The following is a 13,016-nucleotide window of genomic DNA, read 5'->3' on the forward strand; positions in this document are numbered from 1 at the left end:
AAATAGAAAAAGCAAAAACACTTACTTGAATAAATAATAGCAGAAAACTATACTGACTTGGGGAGGCAAACAGACATCTGGGTCTAAGAAGCACAGAAAACTCCAAACAAGATGAATGCAAAGTGGTCCACAACAAGACACATACTAACTAAAATGGCAAAAATTAAATACAGAGAATCTTAAAAGCTGAAAGAGAAAATTAACTAGTTATATACAGGAGAAGCCCCATAAAACTGTCAGCTGAATTTTCAGCAGAAACTTTATAGGTCAGAAAGAATTGGCATGGTATACTCAAAATGCTGAAAAGGAAAAGCCTAAACCAAGAATTCTCCACTGGCAAGGTTATTCAGATTTGAGAAATAAAAGGTTTCACAGACCAACAAAAGTTAAAAAAGTTCATGACATCTAAACTGGACTTACAAGAATGTTAAAAAAACTTTTTAAGGAAAAAGAAAAAGTCATAAATAGAAGTGTGAAAGTTATAAAAGAAGAAATCTCACTGGCAAAAACCAAGCATATATTAAAGGTCATGGATCAACCACTTATAAAGCTAATATGAAGATTAAAAGATCAAAGTGGAAATATCAACTAAACATAATTGGTTAAATGATATACAGTGTAAAAAGAAGTAATACATTGTGTCAAAGGCACAAAATATGTTGGGGGAGGGTAGTAAAAATGTAATACAGAATATGTTTGAACCTAAGCAACTATTAACTTAAAATAGGCTGTTATGTACATGTGTTATATCTATGAACCTTACAGGAACCACAAACCAAAATCTTACTATAGTCACACACACAAAATACAGAAAGGAGTCAGAACATAACACTAAAGAAAGTCATCAAAACACAAGAGAAGAAAGCAAAACACAACACACCCTCAAACCAAAAAATAAACAAGCAAACAAACAAACAAACAAACAAAAAACCCAGAAAAAAAGTACAAAACAACCAGGAAACAATTAACAAAATGGCAGTAAGTTCATACCTATCAATAATTACTTTAAATGTAAATGAACTAAATGCTTCAATCAAAGGACTGAATAGTGACTGACTGGATAAGAAACAAAACCCATCTATATGCCCCTACAAGAAACTCATTTCAGACCTAAAGACACACACTGACTAACAGAGAAAAGATGGAAAAAAATACCCCATTGCACATGGAAATAAAAAGAAAGGTAAGGTAGCAGTACTTATATCAGACAAAATAGATTTTTTTTTAAATTTTGTTTTTTTAACGTTTATTTATTTTTGAGACAGAGAGAGACAGAGCATGAACAGGGGAGGGGCAGAGACAGAGGGAGACATAGAATCGGAAGCAGGCTCCAGGCTCTGAGCCATCAGCCCAGAGCCCGACGCGGGGCTCGAACTCACGGACTGTGAGATCGTGACCTGAGCTGAAGTCGGACGCTTAACCGACTGAGCCACCCAGGCGCCCCAAGACAAAATAGATTTTAAACAAAAGTGTAACAAGAAAGGAAGAAGGGCATTACATAATGATAAAGGGAAAAATCCAACCGGAGGATAGAACGATTGTAAATATATATGCAGTCAACATAGAAGTACCTAAACAAATAAAGCAAATATTAAGAGACACAGGAGAGAAATTGACAGTAAGGAAGTAATAGTAGGAGACTTTAACACCTCTCTTGAATCAGTAGGTAGACTATCAAAACAGAAAATCGATAAGGAAAGAGAGGCACATTAGACTAGATGAACTTAATACATATGTACCGAACATTACATCCCAAATCAGCAGAGTGCACATTCTTTTTAAGTGCACTTGGAACATTTTGCAGAATAGATTTCATGTCAGGTCACAGAACAAGTCTCATGAAATTAAAGAAGACTGAAATCATATCATGCATCTTTTCTGAGCATCAAGGTATGAATCGAGAAATCAATTACAAGAAAAAAATTTGCTAAAACTCAAACATGTGGAGGCTAAACAACATCTTACTAAACAAAAAATGGTTTGACGAAGAAATCAATGAGAAAATAAAAAATTCCTGGAGAAAAATGAAAATTAAACAATAATGTCTCAAAATCTCTGAGACACATCTAAATCAGTTTAAAGAGAAAAGTTAACAATGATACAGACCTATCTCAATAAATAAGAAAAAATCTAAAATAAACAGTCTATCTTTATATCTAAGGGAATTAGAAAAAGATATCTATCTATTTATATATGTACATACACACATATCTATTAAATATACTAGAAGGAAATATATGAAAAAGTAATATATGAAGAAGATGAGAATGGAAATAATTGAAACATAGACTATAAACACCACAGAGATGATCAAGGAAACTAAGAGCTACTTCTTTGGAAAAATATAGAAAATTGGAAAATCTTTAGCTAGAATCATCAAGAAAAAAAGAGTGAGGGCCCAAATTCATTCAGAAATGAAAGGGATAAATTACAACAGACACCTGAGAAATACAGAATATCACGAGAGACTTAGGGTGAACAATTATATGCCAACAAACTGGATAACCTAGAAGAAGAAGATAACTTTCCAGAAATATACAATCTTTCATAACAGAATCAGGAAGAAAAATAAAATCTGAAAAACAATTAATAGTAAAGAAATTGAATTACTAATCAAACGACTCCCAACAAACACATATCCAGGACCAGATGGTTTCACAGGTGAATTCTACCAAACTTTTAACGAAGAATTAATACCTATTCTTCTCAAATTAGTTCTAAAATTGAAAACAAAGGAAAGCTTCCAAATTGATTCTATGTGGCCAACGTTTCCCTGATATCAAAACTAGATAAGGACACCAAATTCAAAAATATAATATGCTCATATTCCCAGTGAACATGCAAAAATCCTCACCAACATATTAGCAAACTGAATTAAACAACACATTAAAAGGATCGCACACCATGATCAGGTGGGATTTATTACATGTATGCAAGAATGGTTCGATAACTGCAAATCAATCAACTTGATACATCACGTTAACTACATGAAAGATTAAAATCATATGATCATATGATTAAGATAAAGCACTTGACAAAATTCAACATCTGTTTATGATAAAAACTACAAAGAAAGTGTATAGAGAGGGAATGTACATCCACATAATAAAGGCCATATATTACAAGCCCACAACTAACATCATTCTCAACAGTGAAAAGCCAGAAACTTTTGCTTTAAGACCAAGATAAAGACAAGATATCTATTCTTATCATTTTTTATTCAACACAGTACTATAGGTCCTAGCCACAATAATCTGAAAAAACAAAACAAAACAAAAAGACATCCAAATTTATAAGGAAAAAGTAAAACTGTCACCATTTGCAGATGGCATGATACAGTAGATAGAAAAATCTAAAGACTCTACTAAATAACTATTAGAACTAATAAATGAAACCAGTTAAGTTGCAAGATACAAAATTTAAATGTAGAAATCTGTTGCATTTCTACACACTAATAACAAACTATCAAAAAGTGAAATTAAGAAAAAATGCCATTTATAATTGCATCTACAAGAATAAAATACCTAGGAATAAATTTAAGTAAGCCCAATAAAGCCTTATATCTGAAATAAGACATTGATAAAAGAAATTAGAAGATGACATAAATAAATGGGAAGATATACTGTATTTATGGCAGGATGAATTAATATTGTAACTATATCCGTGCTCCCAAAACAACCTACAGATTCAATGCAATCTTTATCAAAATGCCAATAGAATTTTTCAAAGAACTAGAATACATTATCCTAAAATTGTTTGGAACTACAAAAGACTCAATATCCAAAGCCATCTTTAGAAACAAGAACAAAACTGAAGATATTATTTTCTTACATTTCAAACTATACTAGAAAGCTATAGTAATCAAAATAATATGGTACTGGCACAACAATAGACTTATATAAATCAATGGAACACAATGGAAAGCCCAGAAAGAAACATGTACTTATATGGTAAATTAATATGACAAAGGATGCAAAAATATACAACGGGTTAAAGACCATCTTCAATAAATGGTGTTGAAAAATTGGACAACTACATGCAAACAAACAAGCAAAAAGAACCTGGACAACTTTTTTACACTGTATATAAAAATAAACTCAAAGCTTAAAGACCTGAAGCCATAAAACACAAAAAAGGAAAACCCAGTAAATTCTTAGACAAAGGTCTTAAACTATTTTTTGGATCTGTCTTCTTAGGCAAGGGCAGCAAAAGCAAAAATAAACAAGTGGGGATATATATATATGTATCTATCTATCTATCTACACACACACACACACACACACACACACACACACACATATATATATATAATTAAAAATCTTTCACGCAGCAAAGGAAATCATAAACAAAAATGTGCAACCTACTGGTGGCACATGATACTTGCAAATGATATATCCACAAGGGATTAATATTCAAAATACACAAAGATTTCTTACAACTCAAAACCCCCCCAAAACCCCCAAACAATTAAAAGATAGGCAGAGAAACTGAATAAACATTCTTTCAAAGAAGATGTATAGTGGTCAACAGACACATTAAAAGATACTCCACATCTCTAATCATCAGGGAAATGCAATTCAGAACCACAATGAGATATCACCTCACACTTGTTAAAATAGATAGAATCAAAATGACAATAAATAACAAGGGCTGGTGAGGATGTAGACAAAGACCCCTCATATGCTGCTGGTGGGAATGTAAATTACTGTAGCCAGAAGAGAAAAGAATATGGAAGTTACTCAAAAAATTAAAAGTAAAAACACTTTAAGATACAAAAATTCCACTTCCAGGTGTTTTTTCTGAATAAAATGAAACCATTAATTGAGGAGTTGTAGGCACCCTATTTTTACTGTGGCATTATTTACAATACCCAGGATATGTCAGACCAAGAAAGACAAACACTGTGTGATTTTACATATATATGGAATAGAAAAAGGAAAGCAAAGCAAAACAAAACAAAACAAAAACAGAAACGAGAAACCAACTCATACATATAGAGACCAAAGTGCTAACTGCCACAGGGGAGGGGAGAGGAGTGATGGGTGATATAAGTGAAAGGAATTAAGTGGTACAAGCACTCAGTTAAAAATAAATAAATCACAGGAGGAAGGAGGAAGTTGGTGGCAGAATAAAAGGAACTTAGGCTTGTCTTGTTCCAAAAACACAACTAGATAACTATCAGATCATCCTAAATATCCCAGCAAGTGACCTAAAAACTGACAGAACAAACTCAACAACTAAAGGGACAGAAGAGGCCACATCAAAGAAGGAAGTGCAGAGATGTGGTTTAGGGAAGAAAGGGATCATGAGTGCTGTGGAGGGAAGGGAGCCATGGTCACGGATAAGGGTGAGAGAGAGGTGCACACAGGAACACAAAGAGAACCTTTCCCCAAAGCCATGGCTTGGAAAACAAGAGGCTGAATTTCATGAGTTTTTGCAACTATAGGGCTTAATGTCTGGAGTTTTAAGGGTCCATGAGCTTGACTAGGATAGAGCCCTGAAGGCACCACCCTGCTCCTGGAGAGAAGGCAAGCAAACAACATGGGGGCAGATGGCATGGAAATAGCAATCTGAAGAACACCCGGGGCACACGCGGGGGTGATTATTCACTCTTATGGAGCACACCCCTGAGAGGCAGTGTTGACTGAAATGCCTCTCCTGGCAAAAAGGAGGGGGCCTATGCCGTTTCCCTCTCCTGTATCTAGCATAAACACCCACCCACCTTCAGGAAGCATTGCAGTGAAACACTGGCTGCCTAACTTGTTTACACCAAGCCCATCACCCCTGCGTCCTGGCAGGACTGGCCTTTTCAGTCAAGTTTATGTCAGTCCCAGAGTGGACCCCTCCCCTAAACACCAGCACAAACCCCTGCCCACACCTCTTACCAGAGAGTTCTTCAGGGTCTCAATTCTGGTGGAGTTTGTGTTGAAAGAAAGAGACAGAGAGAGGAAGGAAGGAAGGAAGGAAGGAAGGGAGAAGGGAGGGAGGGAGGAAGTAGGGAGGGAGGGAGGTAGGAGGGAGGGAGGGAGGTAGGAGGGAGAGAGGGAGGGAGAAAGGAGGCAGGGAGGGAGGAAGGAGGGAAGAAATGTCTTATACTTTGAGAATAATAGGTATTAACCCCTCTTTAAATATTTGATAGAGTTCACCTGTGAATCCATCTGGCCCTAGAATTTTGTTTTTTGGGAGTTTTTTGACTACTGATGATTTTTGTTGCTGGTTACCCATCCGTTCAAGTTTTCTATTTCTTCCTGATTCAGTTCTAGGAGCTTATATGTTTCTAGGAATTTATCCATTTCTTCCAGGTTGTCTGATTTGTTGGTTCATAGTTTTTCATAATCTCTTATAATTGTATTTCTGTGCTGTCGGTTGTTATTTCTCCTTTCTCATTTGTGATTTTATTTATTTGAGTCCTTTATCTTTTCTTTATGATAAGTTCCTGGGTGGCTCAGACGGTTGAGTACACACACAAACACACACACACACACACACACGTACGCACACACACGCACACACGATGGAATATCATTCAATCAAAAAGAATGAAATCTTGCCATTTGCAACAATGTTGATGGAGCTACAGTGTATTATGCTAAGCAAAATAAGTCAGCCAGAGAAAGACAAATACCATATGATTTCACTCATAGGTGGAAATTAAATAAAACAAACAGTAAAGGGAAGAGGGTGGGGAGAGGGGCAAAGCAAGAAACAGGCTCTCAACTTTGGAGAACAAACTGATGGTTGCCGGAGGGGAGGCGTGTGGGAGGATGGGTTAAATAGATGATGGGGATTAAGGAGTGCACTTGTGATGAGCATCGGGTGTTGCACGGAAGTGTTGAATCCCTATATTGTACACCTAAAACTAATGTTACACTGTTTGTTAACTAACTGGAATTTAAATAAACACTCAAAAAATAAGTAAGTCACCGGGGTATTAATTACAGCGTAGGGAATATAGTCAATAATATTTTTATAACTTAGTGTGCTGACATATGGTCATAAGATTTATAAGGGTGAACAGTTCATTCTGTGTAGAGTTTGACTCACTGTGTTATACACTGGAACTAATATAATATTGTATGTCAACTATGCATCATTAACAGATAAAATTATCCCCCACTGTTGCAAAGGAAAAACTACAGACCAGTAGAAACCTACGTGTAAAAATCCTTGAAATTGTATTTTACAAGTACTTTTTGGGGGCACCCGGGTGGTTTAGTTGGTTAAGCCGCCAACACTTGATTTCAGCTCGGATCATGATGTCACATTTTTTTTTAACATTTATTTATTGTTAAGAGACAGAGTGTGTGCAGGGAAGGGGAAGAGAGAGAGGAAGACACAGAATCTGAAGCAAGTTCCAGGCTCTGGGTTGTCAGCACAGAGCCTGATGTGGGACTTGAAATCATGAACTGTGAGATAGTGACCTGAGCCGAAGTCAGACACTCAACCGACTGAGCCACCCAGGTGCCCCCATGATGTCACGTTTCATGAGTTCAAGCCCCGTGTCAGGCTTGGTGCTGACAGCACAGAGCCTGCTTGGTTTTCTCTCTCTACTTCTCTGTCTCTACCTGCTTGTGCTGTCTCTGTCGCTCTCTCAAAAATAAATAAATAAACATTTTTTAAAAAGTACTTTTTCTGCCCTCAGTAAATTTTTAAAAATTACCTTCATTTTTCCCCTATGGACTTAGACTCAGGCTTTTGTCAGTGAGAACAAATATATTGATTAAAATACAGACAACTAGTTATCATGAGAGGATGAATCAATGAATAATATGAATAATTATTTAATGTTTCAATTTCTGCCATGGTGTTATTGTTCAATATTGTTTGATATTTTCTCCTTTCCAGAAATTTCTCGTTTTCCGCAGAAACCTAATAACTCATTTATGCATGACAAAATTGAATGCAGGTATCTTAAAACTTAGGGCAGAAAACTTGAGAAGAAAAGTTTGGAAATTAATGACTTTGTGACAGTGACAAGAAAGCCGAAAATATAGCAAGTCTTCAGAATTAGTGTCAAATAACATTAAATACTGTTATGGGGATGATGGTTTTAGAATATTTTCAGTATAAGAGAAATGACATAGCAAGGGCATAAAAGAAAGAAGTATGTAATATTTAGCAACTTTGTCTAAAACGTAAACATCTAAGGTATTTCTCACAAGGCCTAAGTCCTCAGTGTTTGTGATTCAGATGGAAGCAAGTGAACAGCCTGGGTGGTCAAGTTTCTGATCCCAATATCTTGTGGAACCTAAACATTTCTCAAGGGCATTTGCCAATGGACAAATTAAACGACACACTACAGGCTGCAAGTCTCTGCATTCTGGAGGCGTGTGATAATATAAATGGGCTTCAAAATAGCCCAAGGGTAAGAATTTCCTGTTCAAATTTGAAGTGACACATTGATGAGAAATCTACTTTTTTCCATTATTGCCTCCTTCTGAGGTCACACAGGGCCAACAGGCTGTGAAAACCACAGATATCATCTGTTTACAAGAGTAACCTGGTTCCCGCTGGAAGATGCATGAGTGTCTGGGCCACAGAAGGCATGTGTCACTACTGTCCTGTCTCTTTACTCCGTCACCCCAGTGAGTGGGAGATTATAAATGCTGGTGGGATGCATCTGAGGCACAGCTAATATATAATGAAATCACAGAGAACATTGGTATCTGTATTCCAACAATTCAGGGTAACAAACAAGAATGAATATGAAATACATTGGAGAGTTTTTTTTAATATTTAATCTTGCCTGTGGAGAAGTAATCAAGTACACACACAGACACATATACTTGGGTTTGTAAATTAATATAATGTCGAGTGAAATCCCATAAGCATCATGGCAAGAAACAGTTAATTTTGAATTTGTCATCAGTATAGATATAATTACATGTATGATTTGATATTTAGCCCAGCCTTTAAAAATAGATTCTTAAAGTGAATTCATCGCATCGTGAGAGTCAAACATTACACACTTACTTAGGTAAATGAAAGCAGTTTGGTTTTCATAAAAAGCAGGATGAGCTACCTTCCGTAAAATACTAATTTAAACTTAACTGTAAACAATCAAAAGACCTTTTAAAAATTAACCAAAACTCAAAAAAAAAACAAAAAAGAATCCATACTGAAAGGCACTACTGTGTAATGAATAATGTTTTATGCTCTAACAAATCAGTAGTTATAATGTGACTATGGTGTTAAAAATACTTAAAATAATTTTATTGAGAGTTTATAAAAGCCAGATTGAATAGTGAATGCTTTATAGGTGTTATATTTTTACATATTTTGCTCCAAGTTTACATTAGTAAACTAGGTAGTTAGACACAAAGTAACTTTTTAAAGGTCATACTTTGTAAATTTGAGAGACAGAAGTAGGTCCAGATCTCCCTGACTACAGAGCTCATTGGCTGAACTATTAATTTACATTTATTTCTATTTATTACACTTGCTTACACAATTAAAACTACCCTCACAACTTTTAACATTCACAAATCTTTCTGGAAGTTTGTACCAAAACAGTTCTTCCACAAATGATCTATACTGTTGTAATTTTATCATTTTATGGTTACACATATTACAATTAATGGCAGTTTCTGGTGTTAAAAAAGTTCTTGAAGAAAGTCATTTTTTAAAATTTTGTTTTCAGTATTGTTCAAGTTTTGGATAAGTTTAGTGTGTCACATTAACAGTTTTGAACATATACGTTTTTTCTTTTAAAATTTAATAATTTCTCAGAACTCCACAATAACCCCAAATAAAAGATCATTTGATAATAACACATCACCTTTTAATAAATAAGTATGTCACCAAATAAAAGTAATTTATTACAGGATAGTTCTATATGTGCTAAAACACAATTCCCCAATCAGAATACTCAACTTTTAACCAATAATGGATTTAAAACTTGTCAAAAACATTGGTGCAACATTTTCTTTCTAAGGCAGCATTTTAGTTTTAACCCAGTTATTCTAATAGTGTTGAAATGTTTCTGTGGAATCTGGCCTTATATTAATGAGGACAGTGTTATTCATGAATTCCTTTCTTCTTCACTAATCTATTGCTTTACATTTTTCCAACCAATACTACTGTGTCAAACAGAATATCAGAATAAAACCCATTTATTCTATCATGACACACTCCTTTAAAGCTCTTAGGAAATTAGTACCAGATTTCACATTGTTCAACTGCAAAAGAGTAGTATCACTTACCCCGCGCTCCACCCCGTGTGAGCAATCTTGTCCTTACATTACATACATTATTTATCAAGACCTTCAGTACAGTTTCATACAGCTCTGTGCCTGTCACGACTCAGCTGCAGACATGAATAGCCAAGAAGTCACTTATGCAGAACTTAATCTGATGAAAGACTCAAAGAGACAGCAAATGAAACCCAAGGGCACTAAAAGTTCCATTTCAGTAACTGAGCAGGAACTGCTCTATGCAGAGTTAAATCTTCAAAATGCTTCTCAGGATCTTCAAGGGAATGACAAGAATTATCACTGCAAAGGTAAAACATTTAATATGCACACAGTATAACTTTTCTAGGATGTGCAGTTAAGGTGCAGGGTCGTAGAGAATGAGCCGGGAATGATCTCATAGTTTTCATTTGTGAATATCAGAGCTTGGAGTTGGATAATGGTATTCTAATTGAAATCTAAAGACTAACTTTACTCAGCTATTGTAATTTGTAGTCTTTGACCAAAAGCTCATGGAGTATTACCTTTACTTAAAATGCAATCATATATTCTGGGAAAAGATTACGATGGTAGATATGGGCTTGGGGTCCAAGTGTTTATTTGTGACTCCCTGTGCATCTGTAGTTCTCTTATATGTAACTTTCCTAAATAATTATTTCCTTCCACCCTTTCTCAGTGTTTTCATTTCTCTTCTAAATATTTACTATTATTTCCAGGGAAGCTCATTGCTAGGATCCTGGGAATCATCTGCCTTGTCTTGATGTCCACTGTGGTAACAATAGTAGTTGTTACCCGTAAGTGTTTGAATGACTATTTGGGAACTTTTCATTTTAATGACTGTCAGTGCCTCAAAATGTCTCCTACTATTATGGAATAGAATTTCCATTTTAATGCATATGTGCTCTAAATGTGCAATGGTTATTCTGAATTTGTCAAAAATAAAAATAACAGAATAATTGCAGACAGCATTACACATGTGTTCAGATGTCATTACTCAAAGAGATGATCTAGGAGAAATGTTGTTGAGAAATACAAATTAATTCTTGAGATCGATTATGCCAAATACTATAAGAGATGGTGAGGTTTGGTTTTGTAGGCTTTCGAAATATTTTCTCCCTAATCATTACTTTATTAATTTTGCTTAGTAATATAAATTTTATTACAGTTTTCTAATTCTAAACAATACAGAAAGTTTTAAATTGAGAAACTCAAATCATTACAATGTATTTGGTTTAATATTAAATTTTTATGAGGCTTCATTTAGTTTTTTCAGCTACTGAAATACCAGAGCAGAAAAATTTGTCCCTGACAACAAAGATCCAGAAAGGTACAAAGTGATTTTCAAAATTCTAATATTAACATAGTTTCTATTTTATCTCTACCTTTGGCTGGGCAACAATGGTACTGGAGTTTTTGGAGGAAAATTAATTACAAAACTGGGTAATAATGGTTCAGAAATGATGATTATACGAGAGTATTACTTCTTAGGCAACAATATGAAGAGATACTCATTTAAAATTGCCATACCCATTGTTGCCAATTTCCTCAAATTTTCTTCTGGTATAACATGATGAGAGATAAATCATTTTACTATTCTAAAAAAGTGGCTTTGTTCAGTGATCTCAGGACATGCTGAGATGGATATTTTTGTGTGTTTGCTTTATATGGACACATAAGTTAGGGAATGAGAAGCTGACCATTCTCTCTGTGTGTACATGAGCATATTTTGTTTTATTTATATGGGTCTGTGAGGGTGCATAAATATGTACGCATGTATATCCATATACAAGTATGTAAATTTACTAGAATTTGTTAGTGTTCAAAATGCTTTTGGGTAATATCTCATAATCTTTCTCCAGCACATCACTGTGGTTGTCCCAAAGAGTGGTTTGTGTATTCCAACAATTGCTATTACATTAGCACTGAGAGAAAATCATGGAATGAGAGTTTTATGTCCTGTGCTTCTAAGAACTCTAACCTGCTGTACATAGATGATGAAGAAGAAATGGTAAGATTTCAAATATTCCAGATTTTATTAATAGCTTGTCAGTTAATATAATATTTGTAGAGTTCATTCATAGCTTTGTACATATTTATAGTTTATTTTAAAGTCTGTTAATATTACCTAGTTTGACTCTATGATATTTTATTTATATTTTTATATTTTAAGGTACGCTTGATAATTTCCACTTCTTGCTTTTCATAGAAAATTGTGCTTCTATAAATGCTCTTTTGCCAGAAATAAACTTTGCTATTTAATTTTACCACACATCAGGCCTTTGTCAGCCCTGCCAATTTCAATATTATGAAATATCTTCGCTTATTTTTGGACTTTATGTCAATGGTATCATGCGGTATGAATTTTTATGTGTGTTTCCCTTCGCCCTCATGTGTGTGTAATCCATCTATGCTATCACATTTGTCTATAGTTTGTGAATTTTCACTGCTGTCTTATATGAATATGATATTTTAAAATCTATTCTCAGATACAACTTTAGTTTACTTTTAATATGTGGTGAGGGCACTATGAAGAATTATTTTATGGAAAGCCTTTTTGGGGCACCTAGTTGACTCAGTCAGTAGAGCATGCGACTCTTGATTTTGGGGTTCTAAGTCCAAGACCTACACTGTGTATAGGGATTACATAAAAATAAAACCTTAAAAAAAGAAAAGCCTTTACTGTATCTTTTTTACATATTACTTTGTAATTATAATAATATATATGAGGCATAACTATATAGTATATAATATGTTTAGGCATGTCAATATTATATTTATCACAATAAAATAATAATGTAGAAATATAACACTATCATGGTATTTATG

At 34.5% G+C, this 13,016-nt stretch overlaps 1 protein-coding gene across 1 annotated transcript in view; it reads left to right on the forward strand.

Annotated features, from left to right (window-relative positions):
• Positions 1 to 10,241: 10,241 nt before the first annotated feature.
• LOC109259095 (NKG2-A/NKG2-B type II integral membrane protein-like) overlaps positions 10,242 to 13,016 on the forward strand; it is a 28,764-nt gene continuing 25,989 nt past the window's right edge. Inside the window, exons 1-4 of the mRNA XM_019436437.2 lie at positions 10,242 to 10,501; positions 10,907 to 10,984; positions 11,464 to 11,517; positions 12,050 to 12,198. Of these exons, the coding sequence (XP_019291982.2) occupies positions 10,315 to 10,501; positions 10,907 to 10,984; positions 11,464 to 11,517; positions 12,050 to 12,198 (468 nt within the window). The 5' untranslated portion in view covers positions 10,242 to 10,314. The remainder of the gene's footprint in view (positions 10,502 to 10,906; positions 10,985 to 11,463; positions 11,518 to 12,049; positions 12,199 to 13,016) is intronic.

Source organism: Panthera pardus, unplaced genomic scaffold, assembly GCF_024362965.1.
Source record: "Panthera pardus isolate Hobbes unplaced genomic scaffold, ASM2436296v1 HiC_scaffold_212, whole genome shotgun sequence".
In the NCBI taxonomy this organism is placed as follows: domain Eukaryota; kingdom Metazoa; phylum Chordata; class Mammalia; order Carnivora; family Felidae; genus Panthera; species Panthera pardus.